This window comes from Gobio gobio (assembly GCF_949357685.1).
Source record: "Gobio gobio genome assembly, chromosome: 8".
In the NCBI taxonomy this organism is placed as follows: Eukaryota; Metazoa; Chordata; class Actinopteri; order Cypriniformes; family Gobionidae; genus Gobio; species Gobio gobio.
Genome location: NC_137114.1, coordinates 12,730,748 through 12,753,546, shown reverse-complemented (window position 1 = coordinate 12,753,546; position 22,799 = coordinate 12,730,748). Strand labels below are relative to the sequence as shown.

General features: G+C 38.3%; 1 protein-coding gene across 1 annotated transcript in view; it reads right to left on the bottom strand.

The window, feature by feature from the left end:
• The window catches only part of atm (ATM serine/threonine kinase), an 86,593-nt gene extending 64,001 nt beyond the window's left edge, over positions 1-22,592 (bottom strand). Inside the window, exons 1-15 of the mRNA XM_079823511.1 lie at positions 22,288-22,592; positions 20,631-20,752; positions 20,398-20,543; positions 19,665-19,829; positions 17,218-17,383; positions 15,454-15,692; positions 13,196-13,365; positions 12,002-12,174; positions 10,366-10,740; positions 8,871-9,074; positions 8,580-8,681; positions 6,260-6,494; positions 5,842-5,973; positions 3,016-3,141; positions 750-842 (exon numbers count right to left, since the gene is read on the bottom strand). Of these exons, the coding sequence (XP_079679637.1) occupies positions 750-842; positions 3,016-3,141; positions 5,842-5,973; positions 6,260-6,494; positions 8,580-8,681; positions 8,871-9,074; positions 10,366-10,740; positions 12,002-12,174; positions 13,196-13,365; positions 15,454-15,692; positions 17,218-17,383; positions 19,665-19,829; positions 20,398-20,543; positions 20,631-20,752; positions 22,288-22,359 (2,520 nt within the window). The 5' untranslated portion in view covers positions 22,360-22,592. The remainder of the gene's footprint in view (positions 1-749; positions 843-3,015; positions 3,142-5,841; positions 5,974-6,259; positions 6,495-8,579; positions 8,682-8,870; positions 9,075-10,365; positions 10,741-12,001; positions 12,175-13,195; positions 13,366-15,453; positions 15,693-17,217; positions 17,384-19,664; positions 19,830-20,397; positions 20,544-20,630; positions 20,753-22,287) is intronic.
• Positions 22,593-22,799: the final 207 nt, after the last annotated feature.

The following is a 22,799-nucleotide window of genomic DNA, read 5'->3' as shown; positions in this document are numbered from 1 at the left end:
TAACATTTTATGAATGTTTTGTTAATTCAGTTAGAAGTAATTTATAAATTATTATTGCTATATTATTGGTATGCTATACTGTATATCCGTATATATAAGTGATATATAACTTTGTTAATGTTAGTTAATATAAATACAGCTGTTCATGGTTTGTTCATGTTAGTTCACAGTCCATTAACTAACGCTAACAAGATTTTAATAAAGTATAAGTAAATATTGAAATAAAAATTAACAAAGATTAATAAATGCTTAATTGGTGCAGTTAATTATTAGTTCATGTTTACTAATATAGTAAACTAATGTACCTTATTGTAAAGTGTTACCAACAATTTTGACATAAACACTTCAATGATTTATAAGTGAAAAATAATGTATCAACTAATAACTCACCAAACATCTACTCTTGACCTGTTTTGATTTATTTCATGATTTACAATTTAAGATAACTTACAGCACATTTTTAAATCGTTAGCATACCACTTAATAAGTTATAAAAAAAATAGTCATGTTTTGTAAATGATTAGTTCATCATTAACTAATTACATAAGTGACTTATAACTGAACGTTATTATAAACATGGGTAAAAAGGTGAAATGTATAATTTATGTTTTCAAAAAGGTTTAAAAAAAAAAAATAGGGGATCAAATGTACTGTTTTGATACTTATTCATAAACAAATGTCTACTGTAACTTCCTGTAGACTCATTCAGGAGACATGGAGTAAACTGTGATGAAGTGTGGGGGTCTCACCAACTGCTTAGATATGTCACAAAGGTCATTCAGCAACCTCACAGGCAGTGTCTTCATGAATAAAATGCGAGAGATGGTAGAAACTTTGTCATCCTAGAAAAAAAAGGATTTAAAAAAAAAAAAAATCATTCAGACCGATCTATGAACCGGTTTGACCAAAACATTGAAAATAACTGACTTGAAAGAACAATTTGAATCACCTTGGCTCACAAGGAAGCTTTACTCTACACAAGAGCCAATTACATATTTTAAAGCAGAAAAAATATTTACATTCACTGTGCAATTCCTAAGCTCAAACAACAGAGCATGGCACTAGCAATGGCAAGGTCATGGGTTTGATTCCCAGAAACTGCAGTGATTGGACTGATTAAATGTGTATTTTGAATGCAACATAAGTCGCTTTAGATAAAAGCTTATGCCAAATGCATAAATGAAAGTCCACCCAAAAATGAAAACTCTGTTAGTGTTTTTTTTGTCCATTCAACAGAAGTTAATGGACTCCAATGTTCAGTTTCCAACATTCTTCAAAATGTTTTTTTTTCTGCAGAAGAATGAAAGTCAACCAGGTTTGGAACAACTTGAGGGAGAGTAAATTTAGAAAGAATTTACACTTTGGGGGAACTATCCCTTTAAGAAATATTGTTTTTTTTTTTATTGAACTGAAAATATATTTAAAGTGCCCCAATTATACTATTTTAAAGTTTCCTCATTTAATTTTGGAGGTCTCCAACAACAGGTTTACATGCATCAAAGGTCAAAAAAACTGTTTAGTTTTCTCATAATATAAATTGCACATCACTACAATGTTCAATGATTCTCAAACGACTCAATGGATGAATCAGTCTCTTTAAATCCCTCCTTTCCACCAGTCTACTCTGCTCTGATTGGTCAGATGGCCCAGTCTGTTGTGATTGACCTACTTTGCTCTGATTGGTCAGATGGCCCAGTCTGTTGTGATTGGTCTACTCTGCTCTGATTGGTCAGATGGCCCAGTCTGCTGTGATTGGTCTACTCTGCTCTGATTGGTCAGATGGCCCAGTCTGCTGTGATTGGTCTACTCTGCTCTGATTGGTCAGATGGCCCAATCTGTTGTGATTGGTCTACTCTGCTCTGATTGGTCAGATGGCCCAGTCTGTTGTGATTGGTCTACTCTGCTCTGATTGGTCAGATGGCCCAGTCTGTTGTGATTGGTCTACTCTGCTCTGATTGGTCAGATGGCCCAGTCTGTTGTGATTGGTCTACTCTGCTCTGATTGGTCAGATGGCCCAGTCTGTTGTGATTGGTCTACTCTGCTCTGATTGGTCAGATGGCCCAGTCTGTTGTGATTGGTCTACTCTGCTCTGATTGGTCAGATGGCCCAGTCTGTTGTGATTGGCCTACTCTGCTCTGATTGGTCAGATGGCCCAGTCTGTTGTGATAGACCTACTTTGCTCTGATTGGTCAGATGGCCCAGTCTGTTGTGATTGGTCTACTCTGCTCTGATTGGTCAGATGGCTTGAGCAGGAAGTTTCTCAGTGATGCTACTCAGTTTGAGGTTCATTATGAGATGTTTCAACTGTAATTCCTCATCATCAGCATTAATGTGTTTGTGTGTGAGCACTAACATGACTGACTGAACATTAAAGTTTGCAAAAAAACAAATCTTGCTCCATCCTTTATCTTTCCTCAAAGTAGGAAGAAAAACGGACAATCTGCATTAATAAACTCAGTTTTAGGTAATAGTGGCCCACAGATGATGAGCAGAAGTATTTCAGTAAGCAGTAATAACGCGAGTTAGCCAGAGACCAACACAATATGAAACACAATAAACACATTGTAGAGCTTCTTGACATGATGCCATCCAGTATCCGCTGCAGTGTTTGAGGGGGTTCAAGGTTTTCCTGGTGTCTCTGCTCGCGCAATAAGTGGACGGGCAATATGCTAATGTTTCGTCTTGATGCACAACGAAACGGCTTAGGACTCGTTTAAAAAACAATTCATTTAATTGACTCAGAGTCGACTCTTACTTTTGAGAGACAATAACTTTATACGGTGCACTTTCAAATGTAAAACTTTGCAGGATGTTTTCATTCACTTAGAACTGTTACACACTACATGCAAGGTCATTTTCCAAAAATCCATAATAGGGGCACTTTAAAAAAAAATTATGCATAATTTGATAACTTAATTCAGTATTTGTAAAATACAAAATTATAAATATTGAACAAGAACATATTTATCAGAAATAACAGTCATACCTTGTATTTGGTGATTTACTGCAGCTTACCTTTTCTCTTCTACTGATACTATCAGAGCACAACAGCATCACTGACTGAATTGATGTGATGGTAACATTCTCAGCCAATCTGCTCTTTGCCGTTGATAAGTAATGACTAAATTCCTGAACCAATGCCTACAAAAGAAGGGAAAGGTCATTCATTACCAGGGTCTAGAGTAATGAGTTGTTTACATGCATTTGAATAAAATAATTAACTATTTCCCCACCAGCATTTTTTTTTTAAAGTCGCCAGCCACCGCCAAGGTTTTTGATCATTTTCACAAAAATTTTACGGCCCACAGAATATTTTATTGTATGAATATCTGAGCATGAAATATATCAAAACAAAGAGAAGACCCTCTGCTTTAAAACTGTTTTATTCTAGCTTCATGCATTCCTTTTTATCAACACTTAAATATGGGTAAGTTTCATAAAAAAGCAACATTTTGAACAAAAAGTTGAGAAAATCACGTTTTTGTCAAAGACTACATCCAGATCAGATTCAGAATGATGATCAAACACAGATGGACTAGGTAGAGTCCATCAACACCCCCAATGCTTCACAGTCCTATAGCTCGTCCTGGGTCCACATTTCATTCAGTAACATTAGGCAGTTTTGATTTATATGATGTTTGATGATAATGTTATTTTACATATGCATCTGCTTACATACGATCGCTTGGTTTATTGCGTCTTCTTCGCCTGTGTTTTTATCAGGAGATTCTGTACTCATGCGTAATAGTGCCCTAGTACACACATCTGCCCTAATGTATAACAGTGAACAAAAGAAGATATTTTGTAGAATGTGGGTAAGCGAAGAGCTTATGGGCCCCCTTTACAGCCATAGTATTATTTTCCCATAATATAGAAATCAATGGGGCCGATCAACTGTTTGGTAACCCACATTCCTCAAAATATCTTCTTTTGCGTTCAAAACAAGAAAGAAATTCATACAGGTTTGGAACAACTTGATGGAGAGTAAATTATGGCAAAATTAAAAAATTTATATGAACTATCCCATTAAATGGATTATATTTATTTATGTATATATTATTTATTATATGTATATATTATTATTGTTTCAAATTTCTGGGAATAAAATGAGTAATTATAGCAATTATATATTTTAAATTAAGTACATTTAAAGGGGTCATGACATGGATTATTTATTATTTTAATATTTTCCTTGAGGTTCAATTATAATGTTAAAGTCTCTTGCACAAAAAATATATGAACAGAAAAACAAATAATGTTTTCAACCTTTGTCTGAAATGATCAGTATATAATGGGCAGCTCCTTTAGAGGGTTAGTTGAAAATTCTGTCATTAATTACCTACCCTCTTGTCATTCGACACCCGTAAGACCTCCGTTCATCTTCAGAACAGAAATGAAGATATTTTAGTTGCCTCCATTGGCACAATGGCACTTTACACTCTCAAGACCCTTAAAAGGCACTAAAGACGTCGTTACAAAGTCCATCTCACTACAGTGGTTCTACAATAACTTTATGAAGCGACGAGAATAGTTTTTGTGCACAAAAAAACCCTAAATAACGACTTATATAGTGATGACCGATTTCAAAACACTGCATCATGAAGCTTCGAAGCGTTATGAATCAGTGAGTCGATTCAGCGATTTGAATCGCCAAAGTCACGTGATTTCAGCAGTTTGGTGGTTTGACACGCGATCCGAATCATGATTCGACTCACTGATTCAAAACGCTTCGAAGCTTCATGATGCAGTGTTGCAATGTAAGTGGTTATTTAGGGTTTTTTTTGCGCACAAAACCTATTCTCGTCGCTTCATAAAGTTATTGTAGAGCCACTGTAGTGAGATGGACTTTGTAACGACGTCTTTAGTACCTTTTAAGGGTCTTGAGAGTGTAAAGTGCCATTGTGCCAATGGAGGCCTTTCAGAGCCATCAGATTTCAACTAAAATATCTTCATTTGTGTTCTGAAGATGAACGGAGGTCTGACGGGTGTCCAACAACATGAGGGTCAGTCATTAATGACAGAATTTTCATTTTTGGGTGAACTATCCCTTTAAGGCTTGTCAGTAAATGACCACTGTTATAATTGGCTAACGTCACTGTATAGGAAACAGTATCAACACCCACTCGCTATTGCAATTGAGTACGTTTAGAACACATCATCCATAAAACCGTAATTTACATTAAATTGTTTACTTACTGCTGTCAGAGCCAAGACTCCTTAACCTTTCAACAACAAAAAAAAATGTGCGAACTCTCCATTGTGCCTCATTTACAAAACGATCTGCAATCAAATGCTCCGAACAAACCTCCATCGCGATTCGGGAAGCCATTAAAATAAAATCAACAGGTCAAAAGCATTCTTTAACTCTTCATTTGTCCTGTTGTTGACAGACTCAAGCATGTGGATACATCAGAAACTGAACGCACATCTGTATACCGTATCAGTGTAGACAGCGTCACTGATTATAATGGCTTCTGTTTGTTTTAGACATGACACGACACTCACATCCAGTGTAGGTAAATGTCCGCCGTTAAGCGACTGAACATAAGTGGCCGTGGCCTATGGTGTTAAACTATTCGTTGATGTCTTGCTCTGGAGGCAGGCATATGCAAATGTATCGTGTGACGTCACAGATCCTGCAATATCAAAACAAGCCATTTTTGGAGCTTGATAACATAAATGCTTTGTTTATAATGAGGAGGATGTTTTAAGCTGTGAACAAACAAGGTACAAATACCTTTTATATGTCAAAAGATCAAGGCAAATATGATTTCTCATGTCATGACCTCTTTAAAACAATATTGATGAAAATAAATGGATGTCATGGATGGAAAATCCCACCTTGGCTTTTAGGAAGAGGGGAGAGTGACAGGCCTGTTCTTCTGTGAGGAGTCCGATGCACACGTAAGCAGCCAGAACTCCAGTGAGCAGCGAAACACAGCGCAGCACACACTCGTGAGGAGTGTTGGAACTCTGTGGAGTGAGTGAAGGCAACATTTTGCATGACATAAATGAAGACACCACAAATCAGATCGAACTGCAATAAAGATTTCATATTTTACACAGTGTGAATCAAATCTTTATTGATTCGTTTCAGCCCTCAGTTTTGTCATTTGTGACGCAAAATTAGTCTATTATAGTATAACGGTACTTAAAAAAATATATATTTGTACTTTTTTGACAATGTTGTTATCGACATGCTACCAAAGTACCAGAGCTTTTGACATTCATATTCTATAACTCAGCCTACAATACTTACATCCGGGGAGTAGCAGTTAAAGAGCTGCTCAGCGACAGACAGGAGACTGTGGTCTAGTTTGCTTCTGAGAGCTTGAATCACCGTGAACTGTGGTTTCTCTGAGTAAACACTGTCTCTATCAACTGTAACTTCAGTACTGGGAGGTGTGTCATCAAAACTGAACTGCAGGAAGAGACTCTCAACCTCCCCAAAAGTGTCTTTTCCCTCAGTCAAGGAAGAACTCTGGGAAGAGAAACTGTATAGGACACAAAGACATAATATCAGACATAACCATTAATACTATTAGACATTAGAAACAATTCTTAACGACTTTTTTAAAATCACCATGAAATCAGTATTCACCATTTTTTTAAATGGATTGCAGTATTTATTATAAATGATTTATCCATGCGCATCTTTTCTTTTAAATGCATGTTCCCTCGTAATCTTTAATCAAAATAACTTCCCCTCCCTCTTGCAGCAACATCTCTTCTCTGATGACGTGTTTACTGACCTGAGGGCGGGGCAAACTGTCACTCGCACGACATCCACCAATAGCAAACCACAACCACCCAATCAATTCGCGCCCCACATTTGTTCTTGTTCGAGAAGCAATTCACCCAGATATACATCACAATAGGGAAGAAAAAACAATCTTCCGTTTCATGCCGACTTTAAGTATCTAAAATCTCAAATTGAAATAATGAATAAGAATCAGTTGAAAACTGAATTAACATTTTTGTATTTGGAAAACGTTACTTGGACACTGTTATCCTGTGTTATCCACACTGTTACCCAAAGTGACTTGCAGCACAATTTCTATAAATAGGTCAATGACATGACGTTTGTTTTTTTGTCCTAATTTATTCAAAAATACATTACAAATGTTATGCATCTGTACACTGACTTGAACACACATCTTCTCTGATATGTATGCTTTTTACTAACCCAATATTTTGGGTTTGTTCAGGTTGTAAAATGTAATGTGGTGTGACTCCCCAAACACTTGTTGGACGTATGACGGAGTATTTCTGTTCCAAATACACTCCGTCAGGATTTGCACAAGTTTCTGAAAGTTTTTCTTGAGTATGGCCCTGTATAACTTCATAAAGGGTGGGATTGCTTGTATGGGCACTTCTCATCAATGAGCTTCGCTCGGTTACAGGAGCCGCCGGCAGTGTTTTAGACCAGGAAATCAACAATGTCACTAAAGAAGTGTGTTTCTGGTTGTGAGGGAAAGATAACATGTTGGATGCAGGAAACAGTGGATACAGTTTGTTTTTCCGGAGCAGCAAAGGAGTTCTGCAAGTGTGTTTGTTTGGTCCCGGTCACGAGTCGAAACCGCAGGCGGTGAGTGAAACTTCAAATGTCTGTGTTTTGCAACAACACAAACATATAGTGAATCGAAAGTTATCCAGGGATAATGCCATGATGTATTTCTCGTGTGTGTGTGTGTGTGTGTGTGTGTGTGCTCATGACTCTTTAGCTCCGCCCACTGCACGCCTCCATGATCTCGGCTGTTTTCGGAAAGAATCGGTACAGCGTATTTGTCTTTAATAAATATGATAAAAACTAAAGACTCTTCGAAGATATCAAGGATGCAGTCCTACTCTATAGGTACTCAAGATTAACATGAGACTGGCAGAAACTGTGCGTGTTATGTACCCTTTTTATGTTATTTAAGAATGAATAATTCATGACTTTGTAAAAACATTATTTGGTAACACTTTACAATAAGGTCTCATTTGTTAACATTAGTTAATGTATTAACTAACATGAACTAACAATGAACAATCATTTTTCTACAGAATTAATTCATGTTTTATTAATGTAATCAATTAAAGTTATGTTACTTAATAAAATAGAGTTGTTCATTGCTAATGTTAGATCACATTGCATTGATGTTAACAAATACAACTTTTGATTGTAATAATGTATTATTAAATGCTGAAATTAACATTAAAATTAATAAATGCTGTATTGTTCATTCTTAGTTCATGTTAACTAGAGTAATTAACTATGGTTAACTAAATTAAACTTGTAGTAAAGTGTTACTAATTATTTACCTACATACAATTTTAAAAGTACATAATATAAGTATATTTAAAAGTTTTAAAAAAGATATTTAAAAATGTTTAAGAAAATCATAAGATGTTTGTACTAATGAATTAAAAAGAAAATCCTTACACCACATGCGGAAAAAGAGCCTCAGTGGCTTCCCTGATTACAGCAACTTCCATTTTTATTACAGATATGTTGCACCAATTTTCCAGGAGGTGAAGATTTTGTAGAATAGCCACTTTTGTTACAGCGGGTCTGTCTGTGAGTGCAACACACTCACCTCTCTGGCTTCAGGCTGCCCATCAGAAACGTTAGTCCGGCCCTGCTGTCCTTCAATGTCAAAGACACAAGAATTCTAGGAATGAGGTTCAATGGAAAATCCCTACAAACACAAAAAATATTTTTTGGAATTCAAAGGTGAAATGTGATCTTTCTGCACCACTAGTGGCATCCAACTAGAATTAGAGAAATGGAATAAAATGACTAATCACTAAACTACATTTTTGAAGGTGCTTTCCCATGCGAAACTCGCCACTATGCTATGCTAACTGGTGATCTAGAGATGCTGGACCTGGTGATAATGAGGTGAGGTTTGCAGTTCTCCTCCTTCTCCTCATTGTGCTCGTTCATGACCAGCCAGCTGATGATGGAGTCTCTCAGAGTGGGCGGCTCTCCACCCGCCTCCATCAGCACTCCACTGATGACGTCAAGACTGTGAACACTTTTAGGGACGGAGCACTTCAACAAGGCCTGAGCCAAGCTGAGGGTGCCATCGCTAAGGAGAAACAATACGAAGTGAACATTACTGAGAGTTTTGAAACATTAAATGAATATTCCAAGTTAAATGCAAATAGAAGCTCTATCAACAACATCTATTGCATGTTACTCCTGGAGAAAATAATTTTGACATCCTTGAGTTTGGATAAACAAACTAAAAATGATTGACAGTAATGCACTTATAATGAGGCAAGTGTATGGGGCAAATGTAGCAGAAGTAGTGATGTATTAAATTGTTTTTCGAAAGTTCTGCTCATTTAAACTTTTCACCAATGTTAATTGTTGAAATTGTTAAAGTGATTTGTAATCATTTAGGAAACATGGGTTGAAAATGATACATTTATAAACCTATTCCTATGGAATATAATTTATAATCAAAAACTTTTTTACTGATTTATTTGTTGTAAACAAAACTCAATGTAATGATGCATATATTTATAAACATAAAATGACACTGCCAAAAAAGTCACAATAATATACTATATCCTTCAGTATATTACTGTAAATGATTTCTTTTTTATAAACAGATATGACAGCAAATTATTTTCCGCATAAGAGATTAAGTTGCATTTAAACTCATGGAATAAGAAACTCAAGCTAAAGGCCTGTTCACACCAGGACGATTTTCCCGCGCGTTTATCGCCTACGTTTAACGCCTCGTGACTAAACAATGGGCGCCAATGTGAGTGTGCACACCGACGCGCAAAACGCCAGGCGTAAAAGCGTCATTTTTAAAATAATGCCTCTGGTTAGTTTTTTTATTTTGATGCAGCACGTTAAAAACTGGCCGACCAATGAGATCGGCTCTTTTGTTCACGTGCCTGGAGCTGCTGAAATGACAGTAAAACACAACTTGGTGGCGCTCAAGCACAAAACGGTCTTGCCGAGCACACATTGATACGACAAAGAAGTAGTAAGTAGACAAAGAAGAAGATGAGCTGCTAATGCTGCTTGCCAGTTAACAAAAAGTGTGTGTGAATGGTTTTGGCCATAGACATAATATGTCTATGGTTTTGGCAAGCACGTAAATACTGTCTCTCTTCTCCTTCTGTGTGACAAGCGAGTGTCAGAAGCGTAAAGTGCCGCAGCACCACCTTGTGTACCGGGAGCGCATCTACTGAATGTGCATGTTCACTCGGTGCATCGCCAGTGAAAATCGCTTGGGTGTGAACACTCAAGACGCGCCGGAAAACGTCACGAAAAACGCTGCCGATAAATTTGCGTGATATTCGTCCCGGTGTGTCCAGGCCTTAAGCTTGTAATGCTGAACACTGTGCAAAGAAACTCACAGAGAGGGCTTGCAAACAGCACCAGAGAAGACTTTCCAGAACTCTCTGTCAACAGGCACCAGAGATTCTTGCACTATTGTGCGCAACAGTTCCAGGCACAAACTGCCGGTCTGGTCTGAGCTGACTCCACGCAGAGCCAGAGCCCAAACTCTGGCCCACAGACGGCCCAGCTCAGCTGTGTGAGCCGAGGAGTTCACGGAGCTCTTGGCATGGCAGAGCGCCACCTCCCTCAGGCAGCGCAGGACGTACGGTCCCCTCTCGCCCTGACGCTGTTGTTTACCCTGAAGCTGGCAGAGCAGCCCCAGCAGAGGAACAAGATCATCAGCCGGCAGGATGGAGGGGTATTTGGATATCAGAGCGGCTGTGACCTGTAACCTGTCAATGGACATAAAGAGTTGCTACACTGCAAACAAACAATATTAAGATGCTAGGGACCAGATTTACTAAAGAGGGCAAATTAGCGTGAGAGCGCAATTCCAAAAAAGCGCAGATGGGACTGGAAAGTTCTGCATGTGTGATCTACTGACTACGTGCAAATTAAAGACGCTAAATTATGTTAAAGGGTTAGTTCACCCAAAAATGAAAATTCTGTCATTAATTACTTACCCTCATGTCGTTCGACACCCGTAAGATCTCCGTTCATCTTCGGAACAGAAATTAAGATATTTTAGTTGAAATCTGATGGCTCTGAAAGGCCTCCATTGGCACAATGGCACTTTACACTCTCAAGACCCTTAAAAGGTACTAAAGACGTCGTTACAAAGTCCATCTCACTACAGTGGCTCTACAATAACTTTATGGAGTGACGAGAATAGTTTTTGTGCGCAAAAAAAACCCTAAATAACGACTTATATAGTGATGACGATTTCAAAACAAGGCATCATGAAGCTTCGAAGCGTTATGAATCAGTGAGCCGAATCATGATTTGGATCGCGTGTCAAACCGCCAAACTGCTGAAATTTGGCGATTCAAACCGCTGAATCGACGCTTCGAAGCTTCATGAGGCCTTGTTTTGAAATCATCATCACTATGTAAGTCGTTATTTAGGGTTTTTTTGCGCACAAAAACTATTGTCGCCAATTCATAAAGTTATTTTAGAACCACTGTAGTGAGATGGACTTTGTAACGACGTCTTTAAGGGTCTTGAGAGTGTAAAGTGCATTGTGCCAATGGAGGCCTTTCAGAGCCATCAGATTTCAACTAAAATATCTTCATTTGTGTTCTGAAGATGAACGGAGGTCTGACGGGTGTCGAACGACATGAGGGTAAGTAATTAATGACAGAATTTTCATTTTTGGGTGAACTAACCCTTTAAATGTTAAATGATATATATATATTTAACAGTTTACGTCAAAATTTGACAAAAAAGCAACTGGAAAGTTCTGCATGTGTGATCTACTGACTACGTTACTTGCAAATTAAAGACGCTAAATTATGTTAAATGTTAAATTATATATATATTTAACAGTTTACGTCAAAATTATGACATTCTTATATGATTTTAACTGGATATGGTCAATAGCAAATTGTAATACTGGCAAAATGATCTTCCTTCAATCAATGCTGAAAGGACTTAAGATTTAAAAATGTTTTAATTAAGGATTATTTGTGCTTTAATTCTCAAATAAAACTGTACCAGGGTATAATGTCGAAGTCGCTGTGGTGGGGCTGAAGTTTGGATCGTATCACCTCCCAATTTGTCAGCGGTTGCTCGATTCGTCTGCGTTTGCAGCTCTGCGGACTGTCCCGCTGAGTATCCCGACAGACTGATGACGTCACTTCCTGAACATGAGTGCTTTGACTGAACAACTAGAGAAACATGGCACATTCGTGAATACTGTAAGCAATTCGAAATCAACAATATGCTGTTATTTTAAAAAAGTACTGGTACGTATCATGGTACAGTTATGATGGTAATACTATGAACCCTTAACACATTAAAGGGTTAGTTCAGCCAAAAATGAAAATTCTGTCATTAATTACTCACCCTCATGTCGTTCGACACCCGTCAGACCTTCGTTCATCTTCAGAACACAAATGAAGATATTTTAGTTGAAATCTGATGGCTCTGAAAGGCCTCCATTGGCACAATGCACGGTTCACTCTCAAGACCTTTAAAAGGCACTAAAGACGTCGTTACAAAGTCCATCTCACTACAGTGGCTCTACAATAACTATAAAGCGACGAGAATAGTTTTTGTGCACAAAAAAACCTAAATAACGACTTATATAGTGATGACCGATTTCAAAATAATGCATCATGAAGTTTCAAAGCGTTATGAGTCAGTGAGTCGAATCATGATTCGGATCGCGTGTCAAGCCGCCAAACTGCTGAAATCACGTGACTTTGGCGATTCAAACCGCTGAATCGACTCACTGATTCATAACGCTTCGAAGCTTCATGATGCAGTGTTTTGAAATCGGTCATCATGATATAAGTCGTTATTCAGGGTTTTTTTGCGCACAAAAACTATTCTCGTCACTCCATAAAGTTATTGTAGAGCCACTGTAGTGAGATGGACTTTGTAACGACGTCTTTAGTGCCTTTTAAGGGTCTTGAGAGTGTAAAGTGCCATTGAGCCAATGGAGGCCTTTCAGAGCCATCAGATTTCAACTAAAATATCTTCATTTGTGTTCTGAAGATGAACGGAGGTCTGACGGGTGTCAAACGACATGAGGGTGAGTAATTAATGACAGAATTTTCATTTTTGGGTGAACTAACCCTTTAATATATCATCATATCTGCATCGTACTTCAAAGTATCTAATTAATATTAACAAAGGGAATAATGATAATTGAGCAGCAACAGCATTAAAATATCCATGTATCACCTGGTGGCAGACATCAGCTGTCAGTTCAATGAGATTTTCTTTCACAGCAATAGGACGAGAGCCAGTGGCATATTTCCCTCTGCTGCCGATCTGACTGATCTCACTGACGAGGGCATCATAGAGGGTGCAGAGCTCACCCTGCCATCTGACCCAGTCTCCTGCATGGGCACCTGTACAAGCAAGGTGTCATGGTAAAGACTTCATTAAATATACACTAAGCAGGCATAACATTATGATCACTGACAGGTGAAGTGATTAACACTGATTATCTCTTCATCACGGCACCTGTTAGTGGGTGGGATATATTAGGCAGCAAGTGAACATTTTGTCCTCAAAGTTGATGTGTTAGAAGCAGGAAAATGGGCAAGCGTAAGGATTTGAGCGAGTTTGACAAGGGCCAAATTGTTCATCTCCAAAACTGCTGCTCTTGTGGGGTGTTCCCGGTCTGCCTTGGTCAGTATCTATCAAAAGTGCTCCAAGGAAGGAACAGTGTTGAACCATTTGAAAAAAGTTTGCCAAAGCTGCTTTTATGTAATAAAAAATGCAATAAAACAGTAATATTGTGAAATATTTTTACTTAATAAACTGTTTTCTATTTTAATATAATGTCATTTATTCCTGTGATTGCAACGCTGAATTACTCCAGTCTACAGTGTCACGTGATCCTTAAAAAAAATCATTCTAATATGTTGCTCAAGAAACATTTTTATTATTATCAATGTTGAAAACAGCTGTGCTGTTTAATATTTTGTGGAACGCATGATACATTTTGTGAGGATTTTTTGATGAATATTTATTTAGCATTTATTTGACATTTCTGTAACAATGTATAAATCTTTACTGTAACGTTACATCAATTTAATGCTGAATAAAAGTATTAAAGGGGTCATGAAATGCCACTTCAGATTTTTATAATATGTTTCTCAAGATTAGTTTTTGCATTTTCCATCCTCTGCACACTCAATTTCAGGGCTTTGCCTCAAACGAAACGAAAGAAAAACAGCCGTTGCTGTGACTGGCTAACTTCATAGCTCCCAACAGTAAACAGATGCCTCATTTTATTTCTGATATACTCCAAGCGCTTGTACAAATGGACACATTTTTATCTGGAAATCTGGAATGTTTGCTTTAGCGCAGTCCAGTGACACAGTGAGATTAAAAATATGTGTACTTAACTGCATTGCCGCCGAGGACATAATGCTTGGCACTGCTGTATCTTTCAATAAAATATATTTTTTTAAAAAGGCAGCATGTTGAGAATAATTCACAAAGTAGTCCATTGTGAAATGTGAAGAGCAAATTAAAACTTTATCTTTCAGTCGCTCAGGCACCGTATTAAAAATGAATCCAAACTTCAGCCATGTGTTTGTAATGCTTGGATTTTTAGGAAGGCTATGCAAAGTTTTTGGAGGTGCAGTTTCTTTACATCCACTGACAGAACAATGTTTGAGTTTGATGGTCTTACAGGAAATCTTTATCCAACAGCAGTATTGCTCTTACGTCCATACATGAGTCAAGTTCTGGCCAATAAGTGACCTCGTTATAGATTCTCGTTTTACACTTCTAATTAGTGACCGTTTTTTTGTATTGCTCTACGCATCCGCATTTATCAAAACATCATGTGTCAGGTCAGAGGTCACTCTTCCGCCAGAAATAGACATGTGTACGGCCATTACCGGAAGCCAGTGATTGATAGTAGTTTATAAAGTGATAAATATGGATATTTTTCTCACACAAACGCATGGTTTCACTTCAGAAGGCTTTTATTAACCCCACGGAGCCATGTGGAGTACGTTTATGATGGATGGATGCACCTTTTTGGAGTACAAAATCCAAAATTACTCTGATTGTATTCGTCTGAAAGAATAACTTTTGGGTGAACTAACCCTTTAAGGGGCGTGTCAAGCCCAATTTCATATCCGGCGGTTTCAGAAGGATAGAAAAGAGAAATTTATATTCTAGAGTTCTAAAGTTGCAGTATGTTTTTATTATAGCGAAAAATCTATCAAGAACATTTTGATTGTCCATTTCATAACCCTTTTAATTACTTTTAAAAAAATATTTGTACATAAATATATGATTGGTGTGTTCATTCTTGAAATACCTGTTTATCATACATTGTTTTTAAAAAGGTCTTTAACAGAATTGTCACACTATTTTTTTTTTTATTGCAAGTTACAATGGTGTGTTTGATTAAACAACTGCAAGAGCAAAAATACTCAAATGTAGTGCATTTTAAATAACTGTTTTATCATTACCTGTCTCTAAAGTCTTTGCCCCTTTGGGGTGATGAACGCAAAGCTGGAGGTGGAAAAACTTCACAAGCTCCTCTTTCAGCACTGGGCTGGGTCTCATCTGAGTATAAACATACAGCATAGCGGACAGAACCTCCTCCCCCAGAGCACACACCCTCTTCCTGCAGGACAGAAGCACTGAGCGCAGAAACACGTTCACTGCAGATACCAGGTTCTCCAGAACCATCAGCTGTCTTTCTGCCCTGAGGAAGAACATCACAACACAAGTTAAAGGATTTGTTCACTTTTAGATAAACTTTTGCTGATAATTTACTCACCCCCATGTCATCCAAGATGGCCATGTCTTTCTTTCTAAAGTCGAAAAGAAATTACGTTTTTTTGATGAAAACATTCCAGGATTGTTCTCCATATAATGGACTTCAATGGGCCCCAAACGGTTCAAGGTAACTTCCGCTAAGTGAGGTCAAAATACGAGCGTGGTCATAGATATATCGATCGTAGATGCCTCATTCTACTGATCCGTGCAAGCGCTAATGAGGCATCTACGTATACATCTATGACCAGGCTCGTATTCTGACCTCACTTAGCGGAAGTTATGGCGGAGCTCAGAGAGGATCACGTTCGTGTGATAGGAGGTAAAATAATAGCATAAATACTGCTCTGTTTCTCGCAGAAACCGATCGTTTCGCTAGATAAGACCCTAATTCATCATCTGGTATCGTTTAAAGCCCTTTGAAGCTGCAATGAAACTGTCATTTGGGCCTTGAACCGTTTGGGGCCCATTGAAGTCCATTATATGGAGAACAATCCTGGAATGTTTTCATCAAAAAACTTACTTTCTTTTCGACTTTAGAAAGAAAGACATGGACATCTTGGATGACATGGGGGTGAGACAATTATCAGCAAAAGTTTATTTAAAAGTGAACTAATCCTTTAAAGGGTTAGTTCACCCAAAAATGAAAATTCTGTCATTAATTACTTACCCTCATGTCGTTCGACACCTCCGTTCATCTTCGGAACAGAAATGAAGATATTTTAGTTGAAATCTGATGGCTCTGAAAGGCCTCCATTGACACAATGCACGGTTCACTCTCAAGACCTTTAAAAGGTACTAAAGACGTCGTTACAAAGTCCATCTCACTACAGTGGTTCTACAATAACTTTATGAATCGGCGACAATAGTTTTTGTGCGCAAAAAAACCCAAAATAACGACTTACATAGTGATGACGATTTCAAAACACGGCCTCATGAAGCTTCGAAGTGTTATGAATCAGTGAGTCGAATCAGCAGTTTGAATCGCCAAATTTCAGCAGTTTGGCGGTTTGACACGCGATCCGAATCATGATTCGACTCACTGATTCATAACGCTTCGAAGCTTCATGAGGCCGTGTTTTGAAATCGTCATCACTATATAAGTCATTATTTAGGGGTTTTTTTTGCGCACAAAAACTATTCTCGCCGATTCATAAAGTTATTTTAGAACCACTGTAGTGAGATGAACTTTGTAACGACGTCTTTAGTGCCTTTTAAGGGTCTTGAGAGTGTAAAGTGCCATTGTGCCAATGGAGGCCTTTCAGAGCCATCAGATTTCAACTAAAATATCTTCATTTGTGTTCTGAAGATGAACGGAGGTCTGACGGGTGTCGAACGACATGAGGGTGAGTAATTAATGACAGAATTTTCATTTTTGGGTGAACTAACCCTTTAAGCATATATGATTTTTTTATTAGGGAAAAAAAACACATTTGGCATGCATTAAATGATACCTGGTGTTGCTCAGAGCCTTCAGGAAGAAGTTGAAGAGAGTGTGGGATAATCCCTCCGTTTGGACACAACAGCCCCAAACAACCGTGAAGATGATGCGACTCACTTGGACTCTGTTGATTGACTTGGATCCCCTGTTGAACAGCCCACAGTACAGATCCAACAGACCTGCACAACAAACAAAACAACAACAGCAGTGCTGATTAACATTATTAACTAAATAAAATGGAACATTATTAGCAAAAAAAACAAGTATGGATAATGCACGTCATTATCGCAAAATAAACACTGTTATTTTAAAGGGGGGGGGTCTAATGCCATTTCATGCATTCTGGCTTATTTACACTGTTAAAGAGTTGATTCTCATGCTAAACATGGCCAAAATTTCCAAAAACGAGTTGGAATGAGTATTTCTGTGCCAAATACACTCCTTCACGATTCAAACAAGTTTCGAAAAAAAAAAGTTCTGCAAGTGTGTGTGTTTGTTCCCGGTCACGAGTCGAAACCACAGGCGGCGAGTGAAACTGCATCAAATGTCTGTGCTTTGATGGCGATCGGCGCGCAAGTACATATAATGTCAACAATACAAACTTATAGTGAATCGAAAGTTATCCAGGGATAATGCCATGATGTATTTTGTGTGTGTGTGTGTGTGTGTGGGCATGTTTTTGTGAAATATCAGGACACAAATGTGTATAATGACATGGGTATGACATAGGTATTACAAAAAGAGGGTGAAATATGAGGACGTTCCCCATGTCCTCACTTTTCAAAATGCTTATAAATCACACAGAATAAGGTTTTTTTCACAGAAAGTGAACTGCACAGTCTCCTGTGAGGGCTAGGTTTAGGGGTAGGGGCAGTGTGTGTGTGTGTGTGTGTGTGTGTGTGTGATGGGTAGGTTTAGGGGCAGGGGCAGTGTGTGTGTGTGTGTGTGTGTGTGTGTGTGTGTGTGTGTGTGTGTGTGATGGGTAGGTTTAGGGGCAGGGGCAGTGTGTGTGTGTGTGTGTGTGTGTGTGTGTGTGTGTGTGTGTGTGTGTGTGTGTGTGTGTGTGTGTGTGTGTGTGTGTGTGTGTGTGTGTGTGTGTGTGTGTGTGTGATGGGTAGGTTTAGGTTTAGGGGCAGGGGCAGTGTGTGTGTGTGTGTGTGTGTGTGATGGGTAGGTTTAGGGGCAGGGGCAGTGTGTGTGTGTGTGTGTGTGTGATGGGTAGGTTTAGGGGCAGGGGCAGTGTGTGTGTGTGTGTGTGTGTGTGTGTGTGTGTGTGTGTGTGTGTGTGTGTGTGTGTGTGTGTGTGTGTGTGTGTGTGTGTGTGTGTGTGTGTGTGTGTGTGTGTGTGTGTGTGTGTGTGTGTGTGTGTGTGTGTGTGTGATGGGTAGGTTTAGGGGCAGGTGCAGTGTAAGGGGATAGAAAATACGGTTTGTACGGTAATTTTACCATTATGCCTATGGAATGTCCTCACATTTCACAAAAACAAACGTGTGTGTGTGTGTGTGTGTGTGTGTGTGTGTGTGTGTGTGTGTGTGTGAGAGAGTAGACTGGTAATCCCTACGTTATGGGGACAAAAAGATGGCAATATCCGAAATCCTCGCCTTGTGGGGACATTTTTAGGTCCCCATGAGGAAAACATCTTATAAATCAGACTAAGTGATGTTTTTTGAAAACGTAAAAATGCAGAATGTCTCCTGTGATGGGTAGGTTTAGGGGCAGGGGCAGTGTGTGTGTGTGTGTGTGTGTGTGTGTGTGTGTGTGTGTGTGTGTGTGTGTGTGTGTGTGTGTGTGTGTGTGTGTGTGTGTGTGTGTGTGTGTGTGTGTGTGTGTGTGTGTGTGTGTGTGTGTGATGGGTAGGTTTAGGGGCAGGGGCAGTGTAGGGGGATAGAATATACAGTATGTACGGTATAAAAACCATTACGCCTATGGAAAGTCCCCATAAAACATGAAAACCCAACATGTGTGTGTGTGTGTGTGTGTGTGTGTGTGTGTGTGTGTGTGTGTGTGTGTGTGTGTGTGTGTGTGTGTGTGTGTGTGTGTGTGTGTGTGTGTGTGTGTGTGTGTGTGTGTGTGTGTGTGTGTGTGTGTGTGTGTGTGTGTGTGTGTGTGTGTGTGTGTGTGTGTGTGTGTGTGTGTGTGTCTCTTTAGCTCCGCCCACTGCACACCTCCACCAATTTGGCTGTTTTCGGAAAGAGTCTGTACTACGTATCTGTCTTTTATAAATATGATAAAACTAAGACTCTTCGGAGAAATGAAGGATGCAATACTAGGTAATAGGTATTCAAGATTAACATGAGACTGGCAGAAACTGTGTGTGTTATGTACTCTTTAATGTTTTAGAGTTCAAAACAAGAAACTCAGGAAAAATGTCAAAGGGAAGTTCACCCAAAAATGAAAATTCACATAAAGAAAATGTAAAAATACACACAAATGTGGACGGTACACTGGTCTTGCACTCACTGTGCCACTGCTGCTGGCTCATCTCACACCAGTATTTACGGACAGACAGGATGTTCTTGAGCAGAAGGCTGCTGTAGTCCTCGCCGTACGCCGCACAGCTGAACGGACTCTGTAAGACCTCCACCACATGAGACAGCAGCTCAGCACATTTTAACTTTGGACCACCTGCAGAACAGAAGTGTGATTTCCTGTAATGGATTTACTACATGCACTGCAAAAAAATCCCTTTTCTTACTTAGTATTTTTGTCTTGTTTCTGGTCCAAACATCTAAAAATTCTCAAAACAAGAAGCATTTACTAGCCAAATAAAAATGATTGTCTTGTTTTGGGGGAAAATAACTCAAAATTAAGTTTTTGCTTAAAATTAGCAAAATAATCTGCCAATGGGGTAGGCAAAATAATCTTAATTCAAACAGAAAACAAGATTATTTTGCTTACCCCATTGGCAGATTATTTTGCTTATTTTAAGCAAAAACTCACTTAATTTTGAGTTATTTTCCCCCAAAACAAGCCAAAAACTTTTGCTTGTCTAGTAAATGCTTCTTAATGTAAGATTTTTTAGATATTTGGACTGAAAACAAGACGAAAATACTAAGTAAGAAAAGCATTTTTTGCAGTGTGTATCTAATGTACAGTAAAAAAAAACACCACATTGATATCTACAACGGATACAGAGCAAACTCTCTTGCACTGTCACAAACAGCAACTGGAATATTAGTAGCTCAGACATTACGTTGGTTGGCGCATCTGATGAAATACTTCATTAGGCTGCTAATTTCCTGCATCTTTTTCTGCCGGTTTGCTTGCGTGGTGGCGGAAACATTGGCTTTTCCTGACTGTAGAAGTTCTGTCTCTTTCTGAAGAAACTTTTGTAAAAATCTGTAAGGAAAAATCAGTATGAGCGCACTGCCAGCTTGCATCATAGAATGACAATGGGCAGAATGGAAAAAGAAAAACAGAATAGACCGGAAAACAGCATCCCAGGTGAGCTGCTTGGAGCCTTTGGAGACTTTGCATCCCGACGTACGATCGAGTTCCTCCACCGTGTCTGGCGAACGGATGAGTCTCCTGAAGCGATCCACCTCTTTCTGGAAAAAAGCAAAACAAAAACATCAGTCAAGTTTTATTTCTATATCAATTTAGAAAATACAGATTGTTTCAAAGAAACCTCACAGTCTGAATTTGCAAAATTCGCCTATAACTAAATGACTTAAATTTCAGCTGAAGTTTTTTATTCAGCTTAGTGTTGATTTCATGTTGCAAAGTTCATTAATTAGGAAACTAATTCAATTCAACTATAAAGCAGCTCTACAGAAGGTAATAGTGGCATTATTCAGCTCTATTTAGTTAAAGCAACAATATGTAATTTTTCGCCGCTGGAGGTCGCTTATTCAAAACAAAGGCGTAGCTTGATGACGCCTTGATTTCGTGGAGCTTTTATTCTGCCGCAGACGAGCTTCTTCTGCTCATGTGTATGTGGGCTTATGCAGCGCTGTTTTAACATATTAGATACATTTTAGTGTGTAAGTTATGTTATTATGCTACTCTTGTTGTGGTACACTTGTTGCACACTGCAGTAGATCGATGTTAGGCATGGTAAAACATGGTACTTGCGGTAAATCAAGAAAACCGGATTTAAACAATAAGTCTAACTGTGTTGAGCTGTATAACAATGATTCATTTTCTGTCAATGAATGTCTCCAAACAGTTGCTCACATCTAATAAAACACATAATACTGTATATTAAAGCGTCTTTAAAATAAAACCAGAAATCGAGTGTAATGCGGGTATGATGTCATTGATAGGTGATGCACAGACCTGGTTAAAATTGCTTATTTCTCTGGATTTAAACATTCTTGGAAACATATGGGATAAGTACACAAGTCAACAAAAAAATACTTTAATCCAAAAATCTTACATATTGTGCCTTTAAATAGAAAAATTTAAAATGTTTGCTATATTTAATGACTTGAAAACACCTATATGATGAACGTGTTTTAAATTTCTGAAGTTTTAGGAGTCGGCTTTAAGTCAAAATGACTGAAAATTGTTTATTTCTTTTGTTATCTATTTTGATTAATTTAGTCTAGTCACTGATAAGCAGGATATATTTTTAATTTGATTATTGTTTAACATTGCCAAAACAAGCAGTGTACCATAGACATCAAAAGTCATTATGATAGAGCACAACATTATCAGATAACGACAAAAATAAATATTATACATAAAAATGTGGGGTAAATTTCAGCATTCTGAGATATGAAATTACTGTCCTCTAAATATCAAGAAAACATACACATATACAAGTTAAATCTAAATTTCTAAGGGTATCATTGTCAAATATTGATCCTTAAGATCATCCAGGGTTTCTGAAAGTACCTCAGCTTTATAACATGGACAGGTATTGCATACTTACAAAATAAATGTCTTATTAATATCTTATAATGATTAGTCCGTTTAAATCTGCCTCCTAGCATTCAAATTCCTTCCTCAATTCATAATCAGAAATTGAATGTCTCGATTTAAAGCTGATGTTTACTGACTGATAATAAAATAATTTAGCTGAAGTTGAGGTGAATCATCAGGTCATTGATTTATGCATAAGAAACGATCTTTCACACACCTTCCTCTCTGTGGCTTTCTCATTTTCAAGTCCTCGGCAGCAGACTAACAGCTCGTGCAGCGCCAGACTCATTTTCTTTCAGATAAAACTCATCGGCTGTATTTTGGAGTATGTACAGACAGTGGGACAATGTCTATTTCACTTTGCATCCTGCAGATATCTGCTCACGGGAGCGCCATCACGTCACGCAGTAATCCGGCGTACAGATTGAATCTATTCAATACAGAAAGCTTGCTTCACTGTTATATGTCTGTTTACAGTACTTTATTTATATTCCGCTTTTTCAACTTTCTAGCCCTCCTTTCCATGCGTCTCAAAATCAGTACCGCCTTCCAGCTCTTCTTCACTCACGCTGCCTGAGCTTCGCTACTGCCATCTGAGGGATGGAGAAAGTACTAGCTCATGAATATCAAATACATCGTGCTGACTTTTTTACGGTCTATGGCTGACTTTTGCAACTTGTAGACCTCATTATGTTGGCTAGAGAAAGCCAACATACTGAAATGCTATTT